Source organism: Malus sylvestris, chromosome 9, assembly GCF_916048215.2.
Source record: "Malus sylvestris chromosome 9, drMalSylv7.2, whole genome shotgun sequence".
Classification (NCBI taxonomy): Eukaryota; Viridiplantae; Streptophyta; class Magnoliopsida; order Rosales; family Rosaceae; genus Malus; species Malus sylvestris.
The window spans coordinates 10,356,724-10,383,389 of record NC_062268.1 but is presented as its reverse complement, the minus strand read 5'-3'; the positions used below and the strand labels follow the sequence as shown (position 1 = coordinate 10,383,389).

The 26,666-nt window shown below is 38.2% G+C and overlaps 4 protein-coding genes across 6 annotated transcripts; all 4 read left to right on the top strand.

The window, feature by feature from the left end:
- The first annotated feature begins 7 nt into the window (after positions 1–7).
- LOC126582434 (7-deoxyloganetin glucosyltransferase-like) lies at positions 8–21,822 on the top strand. Its single transcript, XM_050246585.1, has 3 exons — positions 8–740; positions 1,298–1,752; positions 21,123–21,822. Exons 1-3 carry the CDS (start codon positions 239–241, stop codon positions 21,597–21,599), a joined length of 1,434 nt encoding a protein of 477 aa, XP_050102542.1. The 5' UTR covers positions 8–238; the 3' UTR covers positions 21,600–21,822.
- On the top strand, positions 4,786–6,851 carry LOC126582437 (uncharacterized). Of its 2 annotated transcripts, XM_050246588.1 has the most exons (4): positions 4,787–5,061; positions 5,142–5,240; positions 5,901–5,963; positions 6,645–6,851. In XM_050246588.1, the coding sequence occupies exons 1-4, from the start codon at positions 4,859–4,861 to the stop codon at positions 6,649–6,651; spliced, it is 372 nt and encodes a 123-aa protein (XP_050102545.1). In that variant the 5' UTR covers positions 4,787–4,858; the 3' UTR covers positions 6,652–6,851. The 2 variants fall into 2 exon arrangements, 1 of the variants encoding a protein (XP_050102545.1); XR_007609527.1 differs by lacking the exon at positions 5,901–5,963 and having other exon boundaries at positions 4,786–5,061; positions 6,255–6,851.
- On the top strand, positions 10,609–12,663 carry LOC126582436 (uncharacterized). 2 transcript variants are annotated; one of them, XM_050246587.1, is made up of 4 exons: positions 10,609–10,873; positions 10,954–11,052; positions 11,713–11,775; positions 12,457–12,663. In XM_050246587.1, exons 1-4 carry the CDS (start codon positions 10,671–10,673, stop codon positions 12,461–12,463), a joined length of 372 nt encoding a protein of 123 aa, XP_050102544.1. In that variant the 5' UTR covers positions 10,609–10,670; the 3' UTR covers positions 12,464–12,663. The 2 variants fall into 2 exon arrangements, 1 of the variants encoding a protein (XP_050102544.1); XR_007609525.1 differs by lacking the exon at positions 11,713–11,775 and having other exon boundaries at positions 12,067–12,663.
- Positions 21,823–21,897: 75 nt separating the features above from the next.
- Positions 21,898–23,502, top strand: LOC126582435 (7-deoxyloganetin glucosyltransferase-like). The gene is made up of 2 exons (XM_050246586.1): positions 21,898–22,817; positions 22,910–23,502. The coding sequence occupies exons 1-2, from the start codon at positions 22,292–22,294 to the stop codon at positions 23,284–23,286; spliced, it is 903 nt and encodes a 300-aa protein (XP_050102543.1). The 5' UTR covers positions 21,898–22,291; the 3' UTR covers positions 23,287–23,502.
- The last annotated feature ends 3,164 nt before the right edge of the window (positions 23,503–26,666 follow it).

The window sequence follows — 26,666 nt, the reverse complement described above, 5'->3', positions numbered from 1 at the left end:
CAAATATCTAGTGTTGAAGGGAAATGAAAAACTTATTAGGGTAGAGTTGTGGGAACTAGGCCATAGTACTCATTACGTGATGGTCGTTGCCACTTAAATGGCACTGCCAAAATTATTGACATCCGGCCCTGCACCACTCATTGTCTCAAGACAGACTACAAATTCATAGATCCATACACGTTTGCTGTTAAAATACCCTCATACAGTAAGCATACACTCTGAGATCCACAAATCTGAGATGTGTTCTAACAAGCCTCATGCTGTTTGTATTCCAGTTCCGGTTCAAGGTCACATAAAGGCAATGCTTCAATTAGCAAAACTTCTCCACCATAAAGGTTTTCGTATAACCTATGTCAACACCGAGTTCAATCATAGGCGGTTAGTTAAATCTCAAGGACCCGAGTCCCTCTATGGCTTGCCTGATGATTTTCGGTTTGAAACGATCCCAGATGGCCTACCGGATTCGGATGAAGATGCCACCCAAGACCTCAATTTGCTTGCAGATTCCGTCACAAACAACTTCTTGGCACCTTTCGTTGATCTGATAAAGAAACTCAACAATAGTAGTAGTACTCCTCCAGTGACATGCATTTTTTCAGATGGTTTCATGCCATTCACAACCCCTGCAGCTCAACAACTTGGCATCCCCGTCATTCTCTTGTTTACTTTTTCAGCAAGCAGCACCGTGGGCTATATGCAGTATCCTGCTTTGGTGGATAGAGGACTAGCACCCCTCAAAGGTAAAGAATTAAAGCAATTGTTTGATTTTAGGAAACTATTTTTTTTTTTTTTTGGGGTCAAATTTTAGGAAACTATTATTGAATCTACAAAAATTCATCTTACACTCCTCCCTAGTGAAAAAAAATAAGGGAAATATTTTCACCATGCTTATTTTTGTTACTTGATTATGCCTTGATTTATTCAACCAACTCAATAGTAAAAAATAAATAAGGATGTGCAGTGTGAGAAAAAGTGGTAATCAACATAAGTAATTACCCAAAAAAATAAAGAGAGGGAAGAAGGCATATATGGTTACTTTCTGAAGTGCTCATAACAGTTTCACAATTTGGTTATTAGTTCTAATTTTTTAATTAATCAACAACAGTGGTTGCTAATGGCCAATTAATCTAGTAGCACCCAATTTCGAATTTGTTGGAGACGTCCTAATTTCAAAGTTCATGAACGACAATTGTTGCATTGGCAAAAAAAGACAAATTGTCCATGAGAGAGTTTGTATATGTTAATCAAGCAAATGAAGATATTTTTTACTAATAAAGCATTACTTGGCTGTTTGTAGATGAGAGGTGCTTCACGAATGGATTTTTAGACCAAGAGGTAGACTGGATACCAGGAATGGAAAGTATTCGTTTAAGGGATCTTCCTAACAACTTTGTAACAACAAATCCCAATGATGCAATCTGGAATCTCATACTTGAAGGAATGGGCAGACTACATGAAGCTTCAGCAATTGTTGTACATACCTTTGATGCATTGGAGATAGATGTTTTGGATGCTCTCTCATCTATGTCTCCACCTGTTTACGCTGTTGGCCCTCTCCAGTTACTTCTCAATCAGATACCACAACACCCTTTGAAGTCCTTGGGATATAGCCTGTGGAAAGAAGAAACGGAGTGCCTCCAATGGCTGAACGATAAGGCGCCAAACTCAGTTGTTTATGTGAATTTCGGCAGCATAACGGTCATGACCCCGGAACAACTTGTGGAATTTGGTTGTGGACTTGCAAATAGCAAGGTTTGTTTCTTCTGGGTAATTAGGCCTGACTTGGTAGTTGGTAGATCAGCAATTTTGCCACCCGAGTTTGTGGATGAAACTAAGGGGAGAAGTCTAATAGCGAGTTGGTGCCCTCAAGAGCTAGTCCTTAACCATCCATCAGTTGGAGGATTTTTGACACACAGTGGTTGGAATTCTACGCTGGAAAGTGTGTCTGCAGGAGTGCCTATGCTGTGTTGGCCGTTCTTTTCTGATCAGCCAACGAACTGTCACTATACTTGCAAAAAATGGGGCATTGGTATGGAGATCAATAATGGTGTCAAGAGAGATGATGTTGAGAAGCTTGTTAGAGAGTTAATGGAGGGAGAGAAGGGTACGCGAATGAAGAATAAGGCCATGGAGTGGAAAAAATTGGCAGAGGAAGCCACTGGTCCACAGGGTTCTTCATCTGCAAACTTGGAAAAATTAGTGAATCAAATTCAGTCTAAAAAGATCTAGATGCTGTGCATTGGAACTAATAAGAGACATGTATTGCATGCCTAACAGTGATCGGTTCAAAAGAACTAGCAACATGTTTAGCCTGCTACTACATCTTCAGTTTTATTTTGTTACGGTTTTTAATTAAATTGATCTTATTTGTCTTAGATTCGGAGGTTTGGTTGTGGCATCGTCGACTTGGACATGCTTCTTTCCGCTATCTACGGAGGTTGTTTCCTAGCCTATTTGTTAAGCATGATGTTTCTAGCTTTAAATGTGATGTTTGTGAACTAGCTAAAAGTCATCGTGCTTCGTTTCCATCCAGTTTGAATAAAAGTTCTGTTCCATTTATGATAATTCATTATGATGTTTGGGGTCCATCTAAAACTGCTACATTTGGTGGTGCTCATTGGTTCGTTACTTTTATTGATGACTGCACACGTATGACTTGGGTTTGTTTGATGAAATCCAAAGGTGAAGTTACTTTTTTGTTTCAACAGTTTTACAAAATGGTACAAGTACAATATAAGTCACAAATACAGGTTCTCAGGAGTGATAATGGTGGCGAATATGTTAACTTTGAACTTGGTGCCTTTCTTGATCATCATGGGATTGTTCATCAAACTACATGTCCATATACTCCACAACAAAATGGGGTTGCCGAACGAAAGAACCGTCAGCTTCTGGAGGTTGTTCGTGCTTCTTTACTCGAGGCTCGTCTCCCGTTATCCTATTGGGGAGAAGCTCTCACCTCAGCTGCGTATCTCATTAATCGTGTTCCATCCCGATCGGTTGATTTTCAAACACCTCTTCAGGCACTTTCTTCACATGTTGATGTTCTTGCAGTCCCTAATCTTCCACCTCATGTGTTTGGTTGTTTGGCCTTCGTTCATCTTCATAAACAACAGCGTAGTATGCTTGAACCTCGAGCCTTACGATGTGTGTTTGTGGGGTATGCATCAAGGCAGAAAGGATACCGTTGTTATCACCCACCGACGAATAAGTTGTTTGTCACTATGGATGTTGCGTTTCATGAGAATGATATGTACTTTGCCAATCCCGAGTCTTCACTTCAGGGGGAGAATCAGAAAGAAGTTCAAACTCTTGATTATACTATTCCAGATATAGATAAAGTGAATGATTTGGAATTAAGTGGTGATGTCTTGGAAATAAGTGGTGATCATTCACACGAAAATAATGATGTGAATGAATTGGAATTAAGTGGTAATGTCTTGGAGACAAGTGGTGATCATTCACATGGAAACAATGTTGAAAACCTTGAAAGGGACGAGTCGACATCGCCAGATAACTCACTGCCTGATAGCTCACTGCCAGTTTCCTCACCACTAGACAGCCCTGTGTCTCCAGCTACCTCACAGTCGATCTTGAGTCCCAATAACCATAATCAATCGTCTTCGATCCCGGATGCACCACCACCACATCGTCTCCCTGATCGCGTCAACCGAGGTATTCCTAAACTTACTTATGAAGCTGACCCTAAATGTAAAACTAGGTATTCGGTGAGTAAGCCCAACCCTGAGTCTAATGTGTTATACCCGTTAAGTAATTATGTGTCTACCAGTCACCTGTCAGAATCAAATAAGTCGTTTGTACATCAATTATCTACTGTATCTATTCCTAACAGTGTGCATGAGGCTTTAACTGATCCACGTTGGCAAGTAGCAATGAATGAAAAGTTGAAGTCTTTAAAGAAGAATGCTACCTGGGAGATCACAGATTTGCCAGTTGGCAAGAAACCTGTGGGATGCAAATGGGTCTATACTGTGAAATACAAAGCAGATGGGACAGTGGATCGTTTTAAGGCAAGACTGGTAGCAAAAGGATACACTCAAAAATATGGAATCGACTACACATACACATTTGCACCTGTAGCCAAGATCAACACAGTTCGTGTTTTGTTATCCTTGGCTGCAAATTTTAATTGGCCTTACAACAGTTCGATGTGAAGAACGCCTTCTTGCATGGAGACTTGACAGAAGAGATTTATATGGATCTTCCACCGGGATGTAATGCTCCAGATAAATACAAAAGAAAAGTGTGCAGGTTGAAGAAATCCTTGTATGGCTTGAAGCAGTCCCCTCGAGCATGGTTCGGAAGATTCACAAAATCTATGAGAGCATTTGGTTACAGACAAAGTAACTCTGATCATACTTTGTTCCTGAAAAGACAGAATGGGAAGCTTACTGCACTTATTGTGTATGTAGACAATATGGTGGTAACAGGTAATGATCCGGAAGAACGTGCAGCCTTGCAAAGATACCTGTCTACAGAATTTGAAATGAAGGACCTTGGATCCTTGAAATATTTTTTAGGGATTGAGGTGTCGAGAAGCAGTTCTGGAATTTTCTTGTCTCAAAGGAAGTATATTATTAATTTGTTGCACGAAACTGGCATGTCATGTAACACCCGCCCCCTAATTATAAAGATTTATGTTTGTAATTACCCCTAAATGTTTTAAATATATCTATTTCATCCTTTTTGTCTACCAAATCAGGATCCAAAGCATTGGATCCCTTTTCCTTCTAAATCTGCCACGTGGCAGCCCCCCCAAACAATTTCTCTTTCTTCTCTCTTTTCCCCCGTGAACTCCCTTCTTTCTTCTTCTTTTCTGTTTTTCTTTTCTTTCTTCATGTCTCTCCCTCTCGGCTCTCTCTCATCTCTCACTTCTCTCCCTCTTCTCTGCACCGTGCACACACGCACGCACCCATCTCCCCGCGCGAGGAAGCCCATCACCCTTCATCATCTCGTCCTGCTCTCTCTCCCTCTCGTTTCTGTGAACTCGGCGAAAAACCCGGAAAGGAACTCCGGCGGATTTTTGTATTTTCCGGTTAGGTAAGCCCCTAATTCTCTCTTTTCGTCCTTGATTCTTGCGAGATTGAGGTTTAATTGGAGTTAATTCGTGATTTTTGGAGGTTATGGGACGAAATCGAAGCCGGGTGTAAGCACACCCAACTCCGGCAACCTCGGGGGTTTTTTCCGGCCATCTCCGGCCATTCCACGACGAAAGGAAGGTATAGAAATACTCCCCTCGTCTTGCTCTTCGTTTTGGTACCTAGATCGAAGTCTAGGGTTGTGTGTGGAAGTCGGCCGGAGCTGTGAAGCTCTGGTGGTGGTGCTCCGGTGAGGCCAGGCCTCCCAGGCCGGTTCCTGTAGCAAGAGGGCCTTAGGCCCGTGTGGTGAGGCCAGCCCAATCCAACCCATTTCCTTTTATTTGTTTTCATTTAATTATTTTGTTAAGACCAAAGGCCCTCGGGCCGTTTATGTTTAGGGTCTGTGGCCCATGACCCAACCCAAAAACCTTTTAAGGTTTTTGTTTATTTTATTTTCTGTTTTAGGAATTTAGGGCCATTTGGGCCATTTTCTGTTAAGGGGCTGAAAGCCCTTTTCCTCAAAACCCTTTTCAGCCCTTTTCAGCCCAACCCAATTCAAAGCCCAATTGACTTTGACCTCTGACCAGTTGACTGTTGACCTGGTCAACGGTCAACGGTCAGAGTTGACTTTGACTTTGATCGGTCAACGATCAACGTTGACTTTTTGAGTTGACTTTTTGGGGTTTCGTCCAAGACCTCTCCTAGGCTAAATTCGACGTTCCGAATCCGTTTCCAACGTCCGTTTTCCCAAATTCAATTGCTATTATATAGTTTTATTAATTGTACCCTTTATGTGCTTAGGGGCAATATTTGTGACGTTTCCATGATTGCTAGTTTGCGTGGCTCTTCGGCGGCTAAGTATTTGTGAGTGGACCCCTTCAAAAGCATGTTTTAACAATAGAAATGCATACATGAAAATCATGATTTAATACTTATGTTTTATGAAATACTTTATGAGATAGTATGCTTACTGAGGCTAGATTGAATTATTACTATTTTTCCTATAACCCATGTTCTTATAGAATATCCGATGGATGACGATATGATATTTAGAACATGTTTAGAACACCTCTTTGTAGTATAGATGATGGATGACTTTATACTACGAAGTTGTTTTTCAGTATATATATGTTCAATGGTTTCGTACTTACCTAGTGGTCCTTTCCGCTACGGGACGTAGGGATAGATTCCGGTCCGTCCCGGGCGACGGTTTGGTGTTGGCATAGGGCCTGGAGTGTGTTTCCTCTGGCTATTTAGCACAGGGACGGGGAGCCGGCATGGGGCCTGTAGTGTATATTCCTCTGACTGTCCGCTCAGAGACGGGGAGCTGGCATGGGGCCTGCAGGTTATCGGACAATTCACTAGTGATTATTATATATATGAGTTATGATTTGAGACATTGCACGACATGCTAGGTTTCGGAAAACCTATGTTTAACATTATATATGTGTTTTCATAAAACCTGGGGGTTAGTACGTTGATAACTGTTTTATTATATATATATATCAACTTGGTCCACTCATGTTTGTTTTGCGCCCCCTTCAGGACTTAGAATCGAGGCGTACAATCCCGACATCCAGACACTTCCGCATCGGTATCTTCGAGTCCTCTAGGTGTAGGACCCCGTTCTGTGTTCATTCAATTTGTTTATGTTAATTCTTCTAATATTCTCGATTAGATGTGTGCTCTGAACACGTTCCTTAAATGCATATTCTTTATTCTTTTATATTTATAAACCTTATTTATTCCTTATTCTCAGCATTTGCTTTCAATTAATGGCTGTCGTCACCCTTGGGTGTCGGCCAGCACGTGCCTATCTTGGTATTCGAGGAATATCGGGATCGGGGCGTGTCAGATTGGTATCAGAGCGTGGTTTGTTCAGAGCATACTTAGGATTCTCTTCTATTCTCATAAAGTCTTGGTTTTGACATCATTTGGATGTCACGACTTCCAGATTTTTGTGCCAGTCGGTGCAGTTGTGCAAATCTCTCTCTGATTGAATTGTCACATTCTGGTTGAAATTCAAGAATTTGTGTCGGGATTGTGCCTTATCGGTGACGTGTTTGAATTGTTGGACGACTTTCAGCATCGGATCGATACTCTGTGAAGTGCATTCTCTGGGAATGACATGCATAGTCGGTGTTACTTGGAAGCGGCGTGTTTTAGAAATCTCAGTTTGAGGAATTCTGGTCAAGACCAGTTGTAGATCCGAAATGGCGATGCCACTCTGCAACATGCGTTCCCTAGGAATTACGGGCGGAGTCGGCTTTGCATCGAAATCTTGGGAAGCGGAAAAAAAAAAATCTTGGCAGTATGAATTGACTAAGACCAACTAGAGATCTGAAGCGGTGATATCACTCTGCAACATGCGTTCCCTAGGAATGGCGGGCAGAGTCATATCTCTTGGAAATTGCTTGAATTGTTCGAAGTGTGTGCTAAGTAAGCGAGTAAGTGCGAGTGGTGACGACGGTTAGTAGGTGGTAGTTAGTGGGAACAAATCAATGTTCTCGGACTCATTACCACCAAAGAAATTTGGATTAATCTTTATAACAATTCTCGGCGATTGTTCTATCGATTACCTTCTTGTTTACTCAATGACGAAGACAAGTTCACGAACCTTTGATCGTCAACTTCACATCAAATCCTTCGAGAGTTGACTTCGTCTAGAGATTTCATTTTCTTGGGAAACTCCTCGGTAGCAGATGCTATTCCCATCAATTTTCCCAAAATGGAGTTACGATTCTTGTTCTTGTTGTAGTTGGACTTGGATGATGAAAATTCAGACTTGTTTGGATAAACAGATTCCTTGAATTTCACCTGGGTCTGGTACTCGGTAGTAAACCTTAGCTCTTTGTTTACGTACTTTTCGGTAGAGGTGAACTTAGCCTCTTGCTTGTAGCTCAACTGACTAGTGCTTCTGTCCATTAACTGTTCAGCCTTGTAATTTTCAGTGTAATGACTTGAGACTCTACCATATTCATCATTGTACGAAGATCGAGCTTTGCTCTAAACTTCTCTGGATTCATTGAGCCTTGGTTTGCGCAAGAGCATCACTTTAAGGTAGCTAATCGTGTCACTGCATGCATACGCAGGCTGCTTTGTATGTTTCTTCTTCGTCATTCTGTTGATTCAAAGGTTCTATGTTTAATTTTTGAACTTTGAAACAAATCTCACAAAGTATTGTGAATTTCGAAATATCTTTGGCCTCGTCAAATTTTATTAGCAGTTTCTAACTATTCTTGAGATTAGACCTGTTCCTTTTGGCTAAGAAACCAGTCGACCTTATTGTGATGATTAGCCAAATAATCATAAACAGTGACTTCTATTTCTGCATCTCCATTTTCCTTCGCTTGTTTGTTTCTCAATGTAAACTCAATCATGTCGGAACAAAAAAAAAAAAATTTGTTCTCAGCATGGTTTCTGGTTTAAATCCCGATATCTTGTACTCCAATTTTAATGGACTTGTTTTGACTCTCAAATTCTTGAATGTTCTTTTAGCCTTCTCGACATGGTTTCTCGCTCAATCAGTGAGGAATTCACGATCGATCAATTCGGCAGAAGTGTACGCCCAATTCTTATCGTTTTGGACAGGAATGTTGGGAGCATATTATTTTGACAAGCTTACCAGACTTACCAGAAAGAGTTCCTCGTGGGTGTGAAGTTTGATTCGTCTTTTGGTAAGAGACCGGTGAAGATTGTGGTACAGGTGATTAGCATATTGCATCACTATCTTCATGCTGAATTGAATGGTCACCACTCATTATCTTGCTACAACTCATAACCATCATATCTTACTCGGGTAGACCTTTTTGATGATGTGATATGTTCGCCTCAACGCAACTTTCCACTACCTCTAACCAGGATCATTCGGTTTGAAAGCACGTGGGCATGAGGCTTGAGTGGTCTTTTAGTAAGAGTTGGTTGAAGGTTTTAGTACAGAAGGTCAGCATATTGTATCACCATCTTACTACAATTCATAGGCATCACATCGGTTATTTTCCAACGATATGTGTTCGTCTCAATGCATATTTCGACTGCTTCACTTCTGAACCTTATTCTTGTGAGTATGTGGATGTTGAATCCCTTCTAGCAGATCTGTTTGGTGCATTCTGGAATGGCATTACAGAACGATCGAGACAAGAATCGGATAATCTTTGCACTTCTCTCGAAATGTGTGTACTCTCTTTTGTTTTTAGGTTGACCATTTGCGAGTCGTTCTTCTTTCCACCAACTTTGACCTTGGTTGACTAGAAATCTGCAACTAAGCAAAAATGGAGAGGTGGATTAAGCACTACAACAGTTCCCAAGAGATACTTCATGTTGAGGAAGATGACTTCTCGTTTTCTGCTTGCTTGGTTTGAGCTTTTGGGTCTACTACTAGCATGGTAGCCACTTCTCTTGAATCTCAAGGTACAGTTTTCAAATGGGTTACTTATTGGCAAAATTCTGGAGTAGTTGGTCACATTTGGAAGAATTGAGGAGGATAGGATGCTTGGTGCTGGATAAAGTTTTACGACGACAGTTCTTATTTTGCTCGGTTTGTGGATGGCACTTTTCGCGACATGGTATGAAAGTTGCTACATGCAACATTGGTTGATAGAGGAGTTGTGCGAACTTGTATTCGGAGGATCGAATTTACAACGTGTGAAATTGTGCACCCTCAGGAAATTACTGCTTGCTTATCGAGACAACAAATGTGTAATCGATATCACGGGCGGCTGACTGTTGTATCGATAACTTATTCGTTGGATTCATTAAGCAAGTGGAAAAGAAGATTCGTCTACAGCAGCTGATGCAGATTCGGAATTGATATTCTTGGGACTCGACCCAAAGACTCATCTTTTCTCGAAGTACGTGAAGTTACGAATTTTTGGGCGAGACCCACTTCCATTTTCAGTTTTGGTTTTTAGTATAAGTATTTTAACTTCCTCTAATTTAGTTAATTGTTTTTGGTCTTTATAAATGTTTAGAGGAAAGTGTTTTCCGTTTTCAATTTTAAGTTCAGCTCGAGTTTTCGACCTATATGTTAGTAATCTCTATTTTGACGTTATCGTATTTTATGTACTTATTTTTTTCCTTACGTCAATATATGTTTTTGACCTTATATCTTATTAAAGTATGTTTTCTATTTTTTTTACACTAATGGGGAAGAAAGTAAGAGCTTGGAGGCATGATAGAGGATTTTGCAACCCGCTCGCGACGGTGTGGCATATTCTCTTTGATGCACCCACTCTGACTTGATTTCTCTTTATACATATATTCTTCTTACTATTTTCGAATACTTCAGTTTAGTAAATGATTTTAAATTTCGGGGACGAAATTTTTATAAGGGGGGAAGATTGTAACACCCGCCCCCTAATTATAAAGATTTATGTTTGTAATTACCCCTAAATGTTTTAAATATATCTATTTCATCCTTTTTGTCTACCAAATCAGGATCCAAAGCATTGGATCCCTTTTCCTTCTAAATCTGCCACGTGGCAGCCCCCCCAAACAATTTCTCTTTCTTCTCTCTTTTCCCCCGTGAACTCCCTTCTTTCTTCTTCTTTTCTGTTTTTCTTTTCTTTCTTCATGTCTCTCCCTCTCGGCTCTCTCTCATCTCTCACTTCTCTCCCTCTTCTCTGCACCGTGCACACACGCACGCACCCATCTCCCCGCGCGAGGAAGCCCATCACCCTTCATCATCTCGTCCTGCTCTCTCTCCCTCTCGTTTCTGTGAACTCGGCGAAAAACCCGGAAAGGAACTCCGGCGGATTTTTGTATTTTCCGGTTAGGTAAGCCCCTAATTCTCTCTTTTCGTCCTTGATTCTTGCGAGATTGAGGTTTAATTGGAGTTAATTCGTGATTTTTGGAGGTTATGGGACGAAATCGAAGCCGGGTGTAAGCACACCCAACTCCGGCAACCTCGGGGGTTTTTTCCGGCCATCTCCGGCCATTCCACGACGAAAGGAAGGTATAGAAATACTCCCCTCGTCTTGCTCTTCGTTTTGGTACCTAGATCGAAGTCTAGGGTTGTGTGTGGAAGTCGGCCGGAGCTGTGAAGCTCTGGTGGTGGTGCTCCGGTGAGGCCAGGCCTCCCAGGCCGGTTCCTGTAGCAAGAGGGCCTTAGGCCCGTGTGGTGAGGCCAGCCCAATCCAACCCATTTCCTTTTATTTGTTTTCATTTAATTATTTTGTTAAGACCAAAGGCCCTCGGGCCGTTTATGTTTAGGGTCTGTGGCCCATGACCCAACCCAAAAACCTTTTAAGGTTTTTGTTTATTTTATTTTCTGTTTTAGGAATTTAGGGCCATTTGGGCCATTTTCTGTTAAGGGGCTGAAAGCCCTTTTCCTCAAAACCCTTTTCAGCCCTTTTCAGCCCAACCCAATTCAAAGCCCAATTGACTTTGACCTCTGACCAGTTGACTGTTGACCTGGTCAACGGTCAACGGTCAGAGTTGACTTTGACTTTGATCGGTCAACGATCAACGTTGACTTTTTGAGTTGACTTTTTGGGGTTTCGTCCAAGACCTCTCCTAGGCTAAATTCGACGTTCCGAATCCGTTTCCAACGTCCGTTTTCCCAAATTCAATTGCTATTATATAGTTTTATTAATTGTACCCTTTATGTGCTTAGGGGCAATATTTGTGACGTTTCCATGATTGCTAGTTTGCGTGGCTCTTCGGCGGCTAAGTATTTGTGAGTGGACCCCTTCAAAAGCATGTTTTAACAATAGAAATGCATACATGAAAATCATGATTTAATACTTATGTTTTATGAAATACTTTATGAGATAGTATGCTTACTGAGGCTAGATTGAATTATTACTATTTTTCCTATAACCCATGTTCTTATAGAATATCCGATGGATGACGATATGATATTTAGAACATGTTTAGAACACCTCTTTGTAGTATAGATGATGGATGACTTTATACTACGAAGTTGTTTTTCAGTATATATATGTTCAATGGTTTCGTACTTACCTAGTGGTCCTTTCCGCTACGGGACGTAGGGATAGATTCCGGTCCGTCCCGGGCGACGGTTTGGTGTTGGCATAGGGCCTGGAGTGTGTTTCCTCTGGCTATTTAGCACAGGGACGGGGAGCCGGCATGGGGCCTGTAGTGTATATTCCTCTGACTGTCCGCTCAGAGACGGGGAGCTGGCATGGGGCCTGCAGGTTATCGGACAATTCACTAGTGATTATTATATATATGAGTTATGATTTGAGACATTGCACGACATGCTAGGTTTCGGAAAACCTATGTTTAACATTATATATGTGTTTTCATAAAACCTGGGGGTTAGTACGTTGATAACTGTTTTATTATATATATATATCAACTTGGTCCACTCATGTTTGTTTTGCGCCCCCTTCAGGACTTAGAATCGAGGCGTACAATCCCGACATCCAGACACTTCCGCATCGGTATCTTCGAGTCCTCTAGGTGTAGGACCCCGTTCTGTGTTCATTCAATTTGTTTATGTTAATTCTTCTAATATTCTCGATTAGATGTGTGCTCTGAACACGTTCCTTAAATGCATATTCTTTATTCTTTTATATTTATAAACCTTATTTATTCCTTATTCTCAGCATTTGCTTTCAATTAATGGCTGTCGTCACCCTTGGGTGTCGGCCAGCACGTGCCTATCTTGGTATTCGAGGAATATCGGGATCGGGGCGTGTCATGTCAGCTTGTCAGCCAGTAGCTACACCATTAGAAGAAGGATTGAAGCTTAGTGTTAATCCTAATCAAGTACCAGTTGACAAAGGAAGATACCAAAGGTTAGTAGGCCGGTTGATGTATTTGGCACACACAAGACCGCACCTTGCTTATGCCTTGAGTGTAGTGTGTCAATACATGCATGATCCTGGAGAACAACATATGAATGCCGTGATGAGAATATTGCGATATTTGAAGGGAAGTCCGAGCAAAGGAATTTTGTTTAAGAGGAATAATCACTTTAGTGTTGAAGGTTATACTGATGCAGACTGGGCAGGTTCCATTGATGATAGACGCTCAACATCAGGTTACTTTACGTTTGTTGGGGGTAACTTGGTTACATGGAGAAGTAAGAAACAGAATGTGGTTGCCCGTTCCAGTGCAGAAGCAGAATACAGAGGTATGGCTTTGGGGATTTGTGAAATTTTGTGGCTTAAGCTTCTGTTAAGCGATTTGGGTATACAACATGATCAGCCCATGAAATTATTTTGTGATAATAAAGCTGCTCGTGACATTGCACATAATCCGGTACAACATGATAGAACAAAGCATGTTGAAGTTGATCGATTCTTCATCAAAGAAAAATTGGAAGGGAAAATAATTGAAGTACCGGCGATAAGAATAGAAGATCAGTTGGCAGATATCCTCACAAAAGCTGTTTCGAGTCACAAGTTTTCAAGTTTCTTACACAAGTTGGGCATGAGCGACATATATGCACCAACTTGAGGGGGAGTGTTGACTTTTGTATTTTAGGTAGGATCCCTAATTGATATGTAATCCCATGTAATCACTTGTAATTAGTTTTCTTTCCTTTTATGTTAGGGTTGTACACCTATAAGTTCCTCTTATTGAGAAGAATATATTATTATTCAAAGCATTCTCTTCTTTAACAGTGTTCGTATCGACATGATAATGAATCGGGTGTTATCGGGTAACCCGAAAAGCACTTGTTAAGATAACGGGTTGGTTCGGGTATACACGTGGGTAACACAATACACGATAAGTAGAATATTAATTTAATAATTTTATAATCCTAAAAAATACTATAATAATTATATATATATATATATTAAATTAACTATAATAATTATATATACTATAATAATTATACCCTCCAAAATATTAACTAAAATAATTATACCGCCAAAATATTAACTAAAATAATTATATCCCCAAAATATTAACTATAATAATTATATATATATATATATATATATATATATTAAATTTTAAATTAAATTTTATACCCCTAAAAACTATAATAATTATACGTACAAAATAAATAGATTTAAATCTACATAATATATATATATACACATGCCATTGAACTTGATGAGATACACAAAACTAATTTCAACGATCCAACCGTTAAACTTGTTTGTATATGCTTCAAGATCGCATCAGCAAAAAATCGCAAAAAACAAACATTCAGAGATCAAATAACGGAACAAAACTTTTCGACGGTTGTAAAACAAAAAATCATGATTTAACGGTTATTTTAACTCTGATTTTGATGATTTTTTTAGAGCTACACTCATTGACCCTATATGAATACAATGAATGAATTCGATTTTCAATTTAAAATATTTACACTAGTGGATACCACAAAATCTTATGTTATACTTAATGAAAGTATAAATAAACTCTAAATGTTAGTGAATCTATCGTTTTGATGTGATACAAATTATATGAAACTAATTTCAACGATCCAATAGTCAAACTTGTTTGTATATGCTTCGAGATCGCATACGAAAATGCCCATACATAGAACCATAATACTTACCAAGACTGTAATATAGTATTGAGTCATTGTTGACCGCATTCTTCATAGATATATGAATAGAGTGATGTTTGATTTTCTTATTACTTGCAATAAAATTGTCGAATTGTTTTTAGGTAAATGAGACCTTTGATTGTTGGGTTTTTGTAATTCTTTTACTTAGGTTCATTTTAGACTGCTGAAAATAGTTTAGTTGCTTTGCAGGGGAGTTGATTTGGATTTTTAGTAGGCAAATTCCAGTTTCCAGCGCTTCGTGTGCTTCTATTACAGGTGTTTTAGTGTTGCATGCCCATTTTTTTTTAATTGTATGATTACCATTCTGCACGAATTGTAACTTTGAATACTTGAATCTCAGTTTTGTTTTTTTAAAAGGAAAACTAATGAAAGTTCACTATTATAGTCCAGAAAAAATAAATTTTCTTGTAAAGGATCTTATTTTAATTTACCGCACTATCTGCTTTCTACAGTTATGATGTCAAGGGTCTTCTGGAAGTTTGGAACTGACTATAATTAATTTGTATATTACGATTTGATTTTTCCTCCATTTAGTTGTTTGAGTTTGACTAATCATTTTCCATTTAAACTGATTTAACTGAACTTCCTTTGGGATTTAACTGTGTTGGAGGCAATGCTGCTTTTTTGGTTCTTAACTTGTTTGGAGGTATGGTTTGCAGACTTACAGTCCTACATGTTTTGAAGAAGGAAACCCTTTTTTTTTTAGTGATTTTCAAATCTAATAGTCATTTGTAAATATTATTTGTTTGTGTTATAGGCGCGGCAGGACCATGGTAACATATGGTGGAAGGTCTAAGAAACCTATTATTGTCTCAAATTCGTTTTTCATATTTAAGGTAAATCTTTGATTTCTTCGATTTTTCTGCTTATTGCAATTCTACTTTTTTGGCTTTTACTTGCAATGAGGAGTGAAGGCAAATATGTGGACATGTAAAGGAATGCTAGATTAGAAATAAACAGATTCGGGGAAACCATGACGTAGGAAAGGGAACAATAATGAAAGCATATAAGAAAATTTTATTACTACATATAAAGGAAAGTAGTTAGATATTGTTGACACCAATAGAGGAGGTCAAAAGATTGAAATTTGCATGCTTTAATAAGAATTGAGTAGACTTCTGTTATATTTTTTTCAATCAATTTTGTAACATATATGTTCTTTTTACGGAATTGTTGCTAGATTTTTATCGTGCTTCAAAGAGCAGTAAACCGGAACAAATAATATTTTTCGGATGTAGTATTATTCAAAAGAGTAATGCCACATATATAAAGAGTTAAATTCATTTTGATTATGCCCTCCATCGTCATCGGGAAACTATTGCAAGTGTTTATTTATGGTTTAAATAAAGAGGCAGGCAATCATCTTGACCTATAGGCTCCATGTGCAATTGTTTTTTTGCTGTTTAGGCAATTTCCTAGAACATTGAGTAGAAAAACAAATTAGAATTTTGTTAGTTTTTTGTGATTAAGTGTAAGTGTTAATGCATTTCATCCTTACATGCAACTTTGATTAGTATCGTATTTTGAAAGGTTACCATCTCAAGTGAACCAAATATACCATTTTTCATTTAAATGAATTTTAAGATAACCTCCGGTCCATGTTTGTTTAACAATTTTTTATAATTCATTATATAGTTTTCAAAAAGGTTGTGCATAATTCTTAGGGCCAGAAAAAAATCCTAAAAATTCCAAACCAAACCGAAAAATTCCCGAAACCGAACCGAAAAAATCCCAAACCGAAATTTTCGAAAATTTCGGTACCCAATACAGAACCGATCCCAAAATTTCGGCACGGGAATCGGTCTCAAGTTTTTGGGATTTCGGTAATCCCAAACCGAACCGAAAAATATATATATGTTTTATTTAATTTTTAAATATATATTTAGAATTTTTATAGACGTCGGATTATGTTGAGATTTAATCTCAACCGTTGAATATAAATCAAAGTTATCAAACCCAGTCTCCGACTCTCTCTCTCGGTCTCTCGACACTCACCTCACCTCAGACTCAAAACCTCACCTCACCTCAGTATCTTTTGAACGAAACCTTACCACTCTCCTCGCCGATTTGTCTCTCCTCCCACATCCATCGCCTGAATCCTGAATCTACCCACATTAGTCCTCATTCCTCTCAGTCCTCACTCCTCACCAGAATCGCGCCTTCACACACTGTCCATACCACCCAAATTCGACTCCCGAATCAAACTCTCCGTCTCAGTCCGCACTCTTCCTCACTGCAAAAGGTAAGAAATTTCTGCAATAAACTCAACCAAAGTTCATACAAATTGTTTGATTCCAAATTCGATTAGGGATTTTGAATTTGGGTTTCTGAATTAGGAATTCTGAAATTAGGGTTTCTGAATTAGGGCTTTTAAAATTAGGGATTTTGAATCGACAGAGAGGTTATAGAGGGAATGAGAGGTTAAAAGAGGGGGGGGGGGGAGGAAGCCTGACGTAAATCATGTTTTCTAAAATACCTTCTGCAATCAGAGCTTTTTTACTTTTGTTTCTTTGTTCCTTGTAAAACGTTTTGCTGGAATGGTCATCAAAGCATGACATTATCTGTGCTTTTAAACTGTTTACACATGCACAGATCCTCACTCACGGGAACACTTGCACACATGTAAACTATAAGTTCATATCCCACTTCTCTGACTCAAATTATGCCAGTCGTAGAAGAGATTCTGAAGGAACCTAGTAAACTCTGGTTTTTGCCCCCTGATATAATTATAAGCTATTTTGTTTTTTCATATACACGATTGTTCAAACTTCAATGTATGTTGACATGATGAGTCTTGAGAGAGTATATATATTTGGTGGTATGGAAGGACAAATATGAAATGAGATATCTTAAGAAAAAAAATGGTGTGTTGAGCAGTTGGTTTGAATGAAGTCACTTGGATCATCATGGCATATGAAAAGGTTTACCAACAACTATATATGTAATAATGTAAAATGTGTGGGAGTCATGTTTCTACAGATGTTTATCACTACAACCGGAGCCAAACATAATTTCTACTGTTATCTTTATCACTAGTCTGGCTTCAAATTTTAGCTAAAGGTGAACACTTTCTGTAGTATAGTGTATACTTGGGTTTGCTTTACACAACATCCTTTTTGGAATATAATTATGGGCAATGTATGTATTTGTTAAGTGGTTGAAATAAGTAGTGAAAACTGAAAATTGATAGTTAATCTGGAAATTTATTAGTCATGACTCATGTGTTGATATTATGTTTCAAATTAATAAATGGTCTTGCTCATTTCGTGGTGTTTAATGGATAGGTGGTGCTGTTCTTTTATGATGATCACTTCACTGCACAGCCAAGATATGCAGTGCACAGCCAAGATATGCGGTGCAGATTTGCTATTCTGCACACTGCACAGCCACAACCAAGTTATTATAGCCGAAAAGCTGAAAAGTTCAAAAATATTTTGGGATTCCCATTGTCCCGAAATACCGAAACTATTTCGGGATTCCTGAAAATTTGGTTTGGGACCGGTCTTGAAATTGGGAATCCCAAAATTTTCGGTTTGGGAATCGGGACTAAGGTTTCGGTTCGGCATCCCATACCGAACCACCCCTAATAATTCTTGCTGAACTTGGTTTGGGTTTCTTTTGTTTACGGATGGAGTGAGTTTATCACAGTTTGACCAAGTCTTAAATGATGAATTGAGCCTTCACCAGTTTAAATGTTTTTTCTAATTCTTTCTTGGAAATAGGAAATGTTCAAATCTAAAATTTCTTACACACACACACACACATATATATATATATATGTATTTCAGGCCTGCAAGCTTCTTGATGAAGGGTGGTCTCCAAAGTTCATGGTAGTTGTTGCACGAAAGAATCACTATGGAAAATTCTTCCAAACTGGTTCTCATAGTGTTCTATCCGGTTTATCATGTTCCCCTCGTTGCATGACCTTTTGAACAAAAAACAAGGTTTATTATTTCAATTGTACATCTACTTTTGATTTGGTAGATGTTGATTAATCTCATCTGCACCAGTTACTATTTTGTGGCTATATATGTTTTATTTGACTTTCCAATTCTATATAATTAGTGCCATTGAAATACATTTGGCATACGTTAATTCTACCTTTCTACAATTTCTCATTGCTGCATAAATGGAACAAAATTAACTCAAACATTGCTTATGAAGAGAATGAAGTTGCATAATCTTTCATAAAATTTTCAATCCCTCAGCAACGTGTGGGTACAAATATCTAGTGTTGAACTAAAATGCATAGAAAATAGGGGCGGCATGAGCAAAAGGTTCTAAGCCTTTGAAATTATGTTTTCATGCGCTGAGAACGTGGTTCGGTACATCAAATGTCATAATATAAATGGTTGTAAATTGTTTTTTCAAGTGTTCAACCACTTGTATTATGATATTTGGTGTACTATACCGTGTTTTCAACACATTGAAATCTATGTCATCCACGTGGTCCAACATCCTAATAGATAAAGTGTTAGGTTTCTAACTTTCTACCCATGTAATCCGAGTTCAAAACTTCCCTCCTTTAAATTATTGTAATAAAGCATTTAGAATTGAGGCATAGTGACGGTCCTCTGCAAATGAAGGGAAATGCAAAACTTATTAGGGTAGAGTTGCGGGAACTAGGCCATAGTACTCATTACGTGATGGTCTTTGCCACTTAAATGTCATCTTGAAAGCGGGGTTGGGGGGTGGTGTCTTTGCCACTTAAATGTTATCTTGAAGGAGGGGTTTTGGGGGGGGGGGGGGGGGTTTTTGGGGGGGGGGGGGGGGGGGGGGAGGGGACCTAGCTTTCTATTTCATCCCATTGTTAGTTTGTTCTTTTAATTTAGCTTTGTCATCACCCTGTGAATTTCATCGGCACTGCCAAAATTATTGACATCCAGCCCTTACTTTTTGTAAGTTTGCACCATTCATTGTCTCAAGACAGACTACAAATTCATAGATCCATACACGTTTGCTGTTAAAATACCCTCATACAGTAAGCATACACTCTGAGATCCACAAATCTGAGATGTGTTCTAACAAGCCTCATGCTGTTTGTATTCCAGCTCCGGCTCAAGGTCACATAAAGGCAATGCTTCAATTAGCAAAACTTCTCCACCATAAAGGTTTTCGTATAACCTATGTCAACACCGAGTTCAATCATAGGCGGTTAGTCAAATCTCAAGGACCCGAGTCCCTCTATGGCTTGCCTGATGATTTTCGGTTTGAAACGATCCCAGATGGCCTACCGGATTCGGATGAAGATGCCACCCAAGACCTCAATTTGCTTGCAGATTCCATCACAAACAACTTCTTGGCACCTTTTGTTGATCTGATAAAGAGACTCAACAATAGTAGTAGTACTCCTCCAGTGACATGCATTTTTTCAGATGGTTTCATGCCATTCACAACCCCTGCAGCTCAACAACTTGGCATCCCCGTCATTCTCTTGTTTACTTATTCAGCAAGCAGCACCATGGGCTATATGCAGTATCCTGCTTTGGTGGAAAGAGGACTAGCACCCCTCAAAGGTAAAGAATTAAAGCAATTGTTTGATTTTAGGAAACTATTTTTTTTTTTGTTTTTTTGGGGTCTGATTTTAGGAAACTATTATTGAATCTACAAAAATTCATCTTACACTCCTCCCCAGTGAAAAAGTAAGGGAAATAATTTCATCATGCTTATTTTTGTTACTTGATTATGCTTTGATTTATTCAACCAATTCAATAGTAACAAATAAATAAGGATGTGCAGTGTGAGAAAAAGTGGTAATCAACATAAGCAATTACCCAAAAAAATAAAGAAAGGGAAGAAGGCATGGTTACTTTCTGAAGTGCTAATAACAGTTTCACAATTTGGTTATTAGTTCTAATTTTTTAATTAATCAACAACAGTGGTTGCTAATGGTCAATTAATCTAGTAGCACCCAATTTCGAATTTGTTGGAGACGTCCTAATTTCAAAGTTCATGAACGACAATTGTTGCATTGGCAAAAAAAGACAAATTGTCCATGAGAGAGTTTGTATATGTTAATCAAGCAAATGAAGATACTTTTTACTAATAAAGCATTACTTGGCTGTTTGTAGATGAGAGGTGCTTCACGAATGGCTTTTTAGACCAAGAGGTAGACTGGATACCAGGAATTGAAAGTATTCGTTTAAGGGATCTTCCTAACAACTTTATAACGACAAATCCCAATGATGCAATCTGGAATATCATACTTGAAGGAATGGGCAGACTACATGAAGCTTCAGCAATTGTTCTACATACCTTTGATGCATTGGAGATGGATGTTTTGGATGCTCTCTCATCTATGTCTCCACCTGTTTACGCCGTTGGCCCTTTCCAGTTACTTCTCAATCAGACACCACAACACCCTTTGAAGTCCCTGGGATATAGCCTGTGGAAAGAAGAAACAGAGTGCCTCGAATGGCTGAACGATAAGGCGCCAAACTCAGTTGTTTATGTGAATTTTCGGCAGCATAACGGTCATGACCCCGGAACAACTTGTGGAATTTGGTTGTGGACTTGCAAATAGCAAGGTTTCTTTCTTCTGGGTAATTAGGCCTGGCTTGGTAGTTGGTAGATCAACAATTTTGCCACCCGAGTTTGTGGATGAAACTAAGGGGAGAAGTCTAATAGCGAGTTGGTGCCCTCAAGAGCTAGTCCTTAACCATCCATCAGTTGGAGGATTTTTGACACACAGTGGTTGGAATTCTACGGTGGAAAGTGTGTCTGCAGGAGTGCCTATGCTGTGTTGGCCGTTCTTTGCTGATCAGCCTACGAACTGTCACTATACTTGCAAAAAATGGGGCATTGGTATGGAGATCAATAATGATGTCAAGAGAGATGATGTTGAGAAGCTTGTTAGAGAGTTAATGGAGGGAGAGAAGGGTACGCGAATGAAGAATAAGGCCATGGAGTGGAAAAAATTGGCAGAGGAAGCCACTGGTCCACAGGGTTCTTCATCTGCAAACTTGGAAAAATTAGTGAATCAAATTCAGTCTAAAAAGATCTAGATGCTGTGCATTGGAACTAATAAGAGACATGTATTGCATGCCTAACAGTTATCGGTTCAAAAGAACTAGCAACATGTTATGCCTGCTACTACATCTTCAGTTTTATTTAGTTACTAAAAATGGTGTGAAAATCAGTTCTTCTATTCATGTTGATATTAAACTATTTGAAATGGTTTTGTAGGTTATATATATATATATGAGCAACAATGCGCTAGTTCTTCTATTCGTGTTGATATTTTTGGACTTTTAATCAAAAATTTCTAAGACAAATAAGATCAATTTAATTAAAAACAGTCTCTCACATACCCTCTTTATTTCTTGTCATCAGGCTGAATAAATCAAACAAAACAACAGAAAGGATCTAACAAGGTGTGCAGAAGTAGAAAAAGAGTGCGTTTATCATTTCTCTTCAGCAATATACAGAAAAGCAAAAGTGATGCTATATGACACAACAGAAGAAGCCACTAAGTCTAGCTTCACTTATCGTTGGCAGCTTTGATTGGAAAGCAAATTACTAACCAAATTATCTTAAAGCATCTTCCCTACAGATCTTAACGCATACATTCCCTCTAAATTCAACCACAAGAAAATCTACCATTCAACTTGAACCACATATATGTTGAAAAGTAGCTCGCTACTAGCACAGTAATACTATGAATAATCTGCACTGCAATGCAAACACATAATCTAAAATGGATGCTACAACAGTAGTTACTAAGCCTCACGCTGTTTGCATTCCAGTTCCGACTCAAAGCCATATCAAGGCAATGCTTAAATTCGCAAAACTCCTGCACAGTAGAGGTTTTCATATTACCTTTGTCAACACGGAGTTCAATCACAAGCGGTTTCTTAAATCTCTAGGACCTGACTCCCTAGATGGCATGCCTGATTTCCGGTTCGAAGCCGTCCCAGATGGCCTTCCAGATTCAGATGAAGATGCCACCCAAGATCTCACTTTGCTTGCTGACTCTGTCAGAAAACAGAATTTCTTGGCTCCCTTTCGTGGCCTCCTCAATAAACTCAACCATGCCATATCAACATCCAACAATCCACCAGTGACTTGCATAGTTTCAGATGGTTTCATGTCCCCATTCACAATCACAGCTGCACAAGATATTGGAGTCCCTTCAGTGCTGCTTTACACTTTTGCTGCGTTCGGCTTCATGGGCTTTATGCAATTTCGCACTTTGGTTCAAAAAGGACTTGCACCACTCGAAGGTGAAATATATATAAACGTTGAAGCAATTGCTTAATTTGTGGTTAACTCTTGCTTATTTTCTAAACATGCAAATGAAATTTTCTTGTTGTAGATGAGAGCTGTTTGACAAATGGATATCTGAACCATCCATCAGTAGGAGGATTTTTAACTCACAGCGGTTGGAATTCAACAATTGAGAGCATGACCATAGGAGTGCCTATGCTATGTTGGCCATCCTTTGGCGACCAGCAAATGAACTGCCACTATACTTGTAATGAATGGGGCATTGGGATGGAGATTAGTAAGGATGTGAAGAGGGATGAAGTAGAGAAGCTTGTCAAGGAGTTAATGAAGGGAGAGAAGGGTAAGAAGTTGAAAAATAAGGTCATGGAGTGGAAGAAACTTGCAAAAGAAGCTACTAGGCCAAATGGTTCTTCATACAAAAAATTAGACAATTTAGTGAATCGAGCTCTACTAAGAAAAAACTAGATGCGAGAGTATGTAATTTAGAACTCTTTCTTTCATTAGTGTAGAATATCGTTCGTAATTAAAAAATAAATAAATGTTTGTATGTGGTTAGTACTATCTCAAAATTACCCATATTATTATTGTTCTAAGAACTAGTTTGGTATTGCTGTAATTTAAAAAAAAAAATTATTTCTACTGTGCTATGTGAATAAGCAACTGTAAAACAAAGTTATCGAGTATTTGGTAAATTTTTTTTTTGTAAAAATTCTTTTAACGAAAAAAAAAAACCAATGTCGAGAGTGTTTTGATAAACTTTTATATAAAATTGTTCTGAATATGAATGACTTAAAAAATATGCTACTAAATATGACATAATAATTGCCAAATAAAATAATGCAGGAACAATTATTATAATTTTGTAAAATATGCGGAAGTATACTTGTTGTTTGAAAATTTCATTAAATAGGCATTGTTCACTATGCTTTGAAAAAAAAAAAAAAAACTTTTTTAGAAGCATGGTACTTTTTTAGAAGCATGGTAGACTATGCTTCTATTTTTCTATGCCTTTTTTTACTGTCATTGACAACTGTTTTTTAAAAACAATTTTTTTTTAATTTTACCAAACACATTTAATGTTCCAATTTTTTAATAAACTGATATTTTTTTTTAAAGTACCACTATCCTAAACCAACTCTGAGTTTTGAAACTATATGAGTATACGGTATTCTCAGCATTATATAAAAGAATAAAAGAAAAACTCACGAAAAGTCCTCAAAAACTTTAGTTTTAATGAAAGTGACAAAATAAAAGTGTAAGGGAATAGTACCAGGAATGACTTTCCAAGATAAAAATATCATTTTCGTTAAAAGTGGACACTACCAGAAATATTTCGTTAAGATACCCTGTAATAAATGATAGGCCTGCCAACCTCAAACGTTTGCTTGCTTGTTTTGGTAGCGTGGTTGTGCATCATGACCAATATATGGGACAACCGACACAGATCATTAATATGTTACCCCATATATTCATTGTAGCTGCATCATTGAAGAACCTTATATAAGAAAAGGATCCGGCGACCCCATATATTCATTGCAGCTGCATGATTGAAGAACCTTCTCGGATCTTAGGGATTCCGTGATCGGGATTGTTCATCATACGGTTAGTTTTATTTAGATATTATTTATATTTAATTTTAAAATTTAAAATGATTTCTTACCGTACGATGTACGATAAATGATCCTGATCACGAGATCCCTAGGATCCCAAGGAAAAAGATTCAGCGATGACCCTTTTCCCCTTTTATATACTAGGGTCTAATAATTGTAGTTATTTTAGGGAATTGTTATTAGTACTCCAAAAATCTCATTTACACTCCAAACTTTCTATAGTAGGAAAGAAAAATACACTTGTGAGGAATATAGAATGAGATTTTTAGAGTGTCTATAACACTTTCCTTATTTTATGCTTTTTTTTTTGAACAAATAGTATTATCTACGCTAAGAAAAAAGGGGTGGCTTTGCCTCGCAATGGACTAGCAATAATATGGTTCAAACTCGCATTTGGCGGCGAGAATCGAATCTAAGACCTTTCACTTACAAGTGAAAATGAATACTACTAGATCGTAATACTAAATTAAAGTTATTTTATGCTTTTTACGAAAGCGAAGATGTAAACAAAACTTTTATATATAGCACGTGTATGCGCTGCCTTCATGCTTGGCTGTAACATTGAATTTTACATACAAACTTGGATTAAATCTCCAGCAATGACAACAAGAATATATGACACACCCTGACCCGAAATGTCCATTAGGACTCCGAATTAAGCTGTGCTGGCCGACACCTGGAAGGTGACGAAGCCATAAAGTGTGATGATGTGGAAAATTATGAATAAATTTAAACCTAAGAGTGCCTAAATACCAGAGTGCACTGGTGAGCGGGAATGATCTCACTTCACACGTGACGTTAAAGCATAAGCAAGTACATAAAAGTGAATTAAGAATCGTATCCTCGAAATAGTCTCCGATACTAAGAATCGCCACGAGTCTTTGGTGATAAGAAAACGCAGCTAATAAAACCTGGAGGGTGAAGACAAGACAAGGCTGAGTGACCCTATAACTAAAATACTAATATAAAACATATAAAACAATTATAATCCCTCGCTACAACACCTGTATAATTTCCAGAAAAATTATAGTATACCACACACAGCATCTCATCAATAATGTCAAATAATCATACGATTAATAACTCATACTAGTACGCAAGTCGGAGTCACCTAGGGTGACCTGTACGATTTATCCATATCTCATCACATATACTAGTTCATCACATAGGATAGCTCGCCACATATTCATTACATATGCTAGCTCATCACATATTCATCATGTATGCTAGCTCATTACATTTTCATCACAGTTCATCATATGCTAGCTCATCACATATTCATCACGTATGCTAGCTCATCACATTTTCATCACATATTCATCACGTATGCTAGCTCGTAAGTCGAAGTCACCTATAATGACCTATACGACTTATCCATATTTCATCACATATCTCATCAATCATTGCTAACACATAAGCCGGAGTCACCTTTAGTGACCTGTACGACTGAAATCAATCATTGCTAGCACATAAGCCGGAGTCACTATAATTGACGTATATGGCACTACACTGCACACAAGTCGAAACCACTGAAAAGGTCTGTACAACAAGACTGGGTGTAATATAGTTATGCTCAATGCTACGCACTCAAGATAGCCATGTGATAAATCGTTAATCACTTACGAGTCGGAACCACCTATGGTAGTCTGTACAACAAGACTGTGCACCTAAATTAGATCCAATGTGAGTATAGGGTGAGGGAGGTGACATTATAAATAGGCATGTATCATATCTTTGGTTAAATCACAATCACCTGGGGTGCAGGTTTATGAGCTTTAAATGCATCTAATACACATGTACGATTCATATGCAACCTGTACAACTGTGTTGAAGTTGCTAAAAACATAAATGTAGTCATATCATAACCCCATCAATTCAACTAATATCGTATACTTACTTGAATTCACCTAAACTTACCTGAACTTACCTGTGTGTCCTGCGTTCACCTTTCCGCTTCAGAGCGTTCACAATAATTATGTGCAAGGAATATACGTATGGATATGCCATGATAAAATCTAAAATTAAAACATTTCATAATATTTCCAATTATATAATACGGTGTACTAACTATTAATCACCAAAACATAAAGTTAAAACGCACATTTTTCACCAATATCCATCACATCGCTCAATTCCTTAAACAAGGTTATTGTCTTAATTATTTAATCTCATTTCCTATATGGTTGCATCTAACGTCTCGCTAGACTGCCTACATACCCCAAATAGGGATCAAGC

Coding starts and splice junctions, on each gene's coding strand:
- LOC126582437 (XM_050246588.1), top strand. CDS start 4,859: ATGTCTCTCCCTCTCGGCTCTCTCTCATCTCTCACTTCTCTCCCTCTT. Junction 5,062..5,141: donor TTTTTGTATTTTCCGGTTAG/GTAAGCCCCTAA, acceptor TGATTTTTGGAG/GTTATGGGACGAAATCGAAG. Junction 5,241..5,900: donor CATTCCACGACGAAAGGAAG/GTATAGAAATAC, acceptor TTATGTGCTTAG/GGGCAATATTTGTGACGTTT.
- LOC126582436 (XM_050246587.1), top strand. CDS start 10,671: ATGTCTCTCCCTCTCGGCTCTCTCTCATCTCTCACTTCTCTCCCTCTT. Junction 10,874..10,953: donor TTTTTGTATTTTCCGGTTAG/GTAAGCCCCTAA, acceptor TGATTTTTGGAG/GTTATGGGACGAAATCGAAG. Junction 11,053..11,712: donor CATTCCACGACGAAAGGAAG/GTATAGAAATAC, acceptor TTATGTGCTTAG/GGGCAATATTTGTGACGTTT.
- LOC126582435 (XM_050246586.1), top strand. CDS start 22,292: ATGGATGCTACAACAGTAGTTACTAAGCCTCACGCTGTTTGCATTCCA. Junction 22,818..22,909: donor AGGACTTGCACCACTCGAAG/GTGAAATATATA, acceptor TTCTTGTTGTAG/ATGAGAGCTGTTTGACAAAT.
- LOC126582434 (XM_050246585.1), top strand. CDS start 239: ATGTGTTCTAACAAGCCTCATGCTGTTTGTATTCCAGTTCCGGTTCAA. Junction 741..1,297: donor AGGACTAGCACCCCTCAAAG/GTAAAGAATTAA, acceptor GGCTGTTTGTAG/ATGAGAGGTGCTTCACGAAT. Junction 1,753..21,122: donor GTGGACTTGCAAATAGCAAG/GTTTGTTTCTTC, acceptor GCAAATAGCAAG/GTTTCTTTCTTCTGGGTAAT.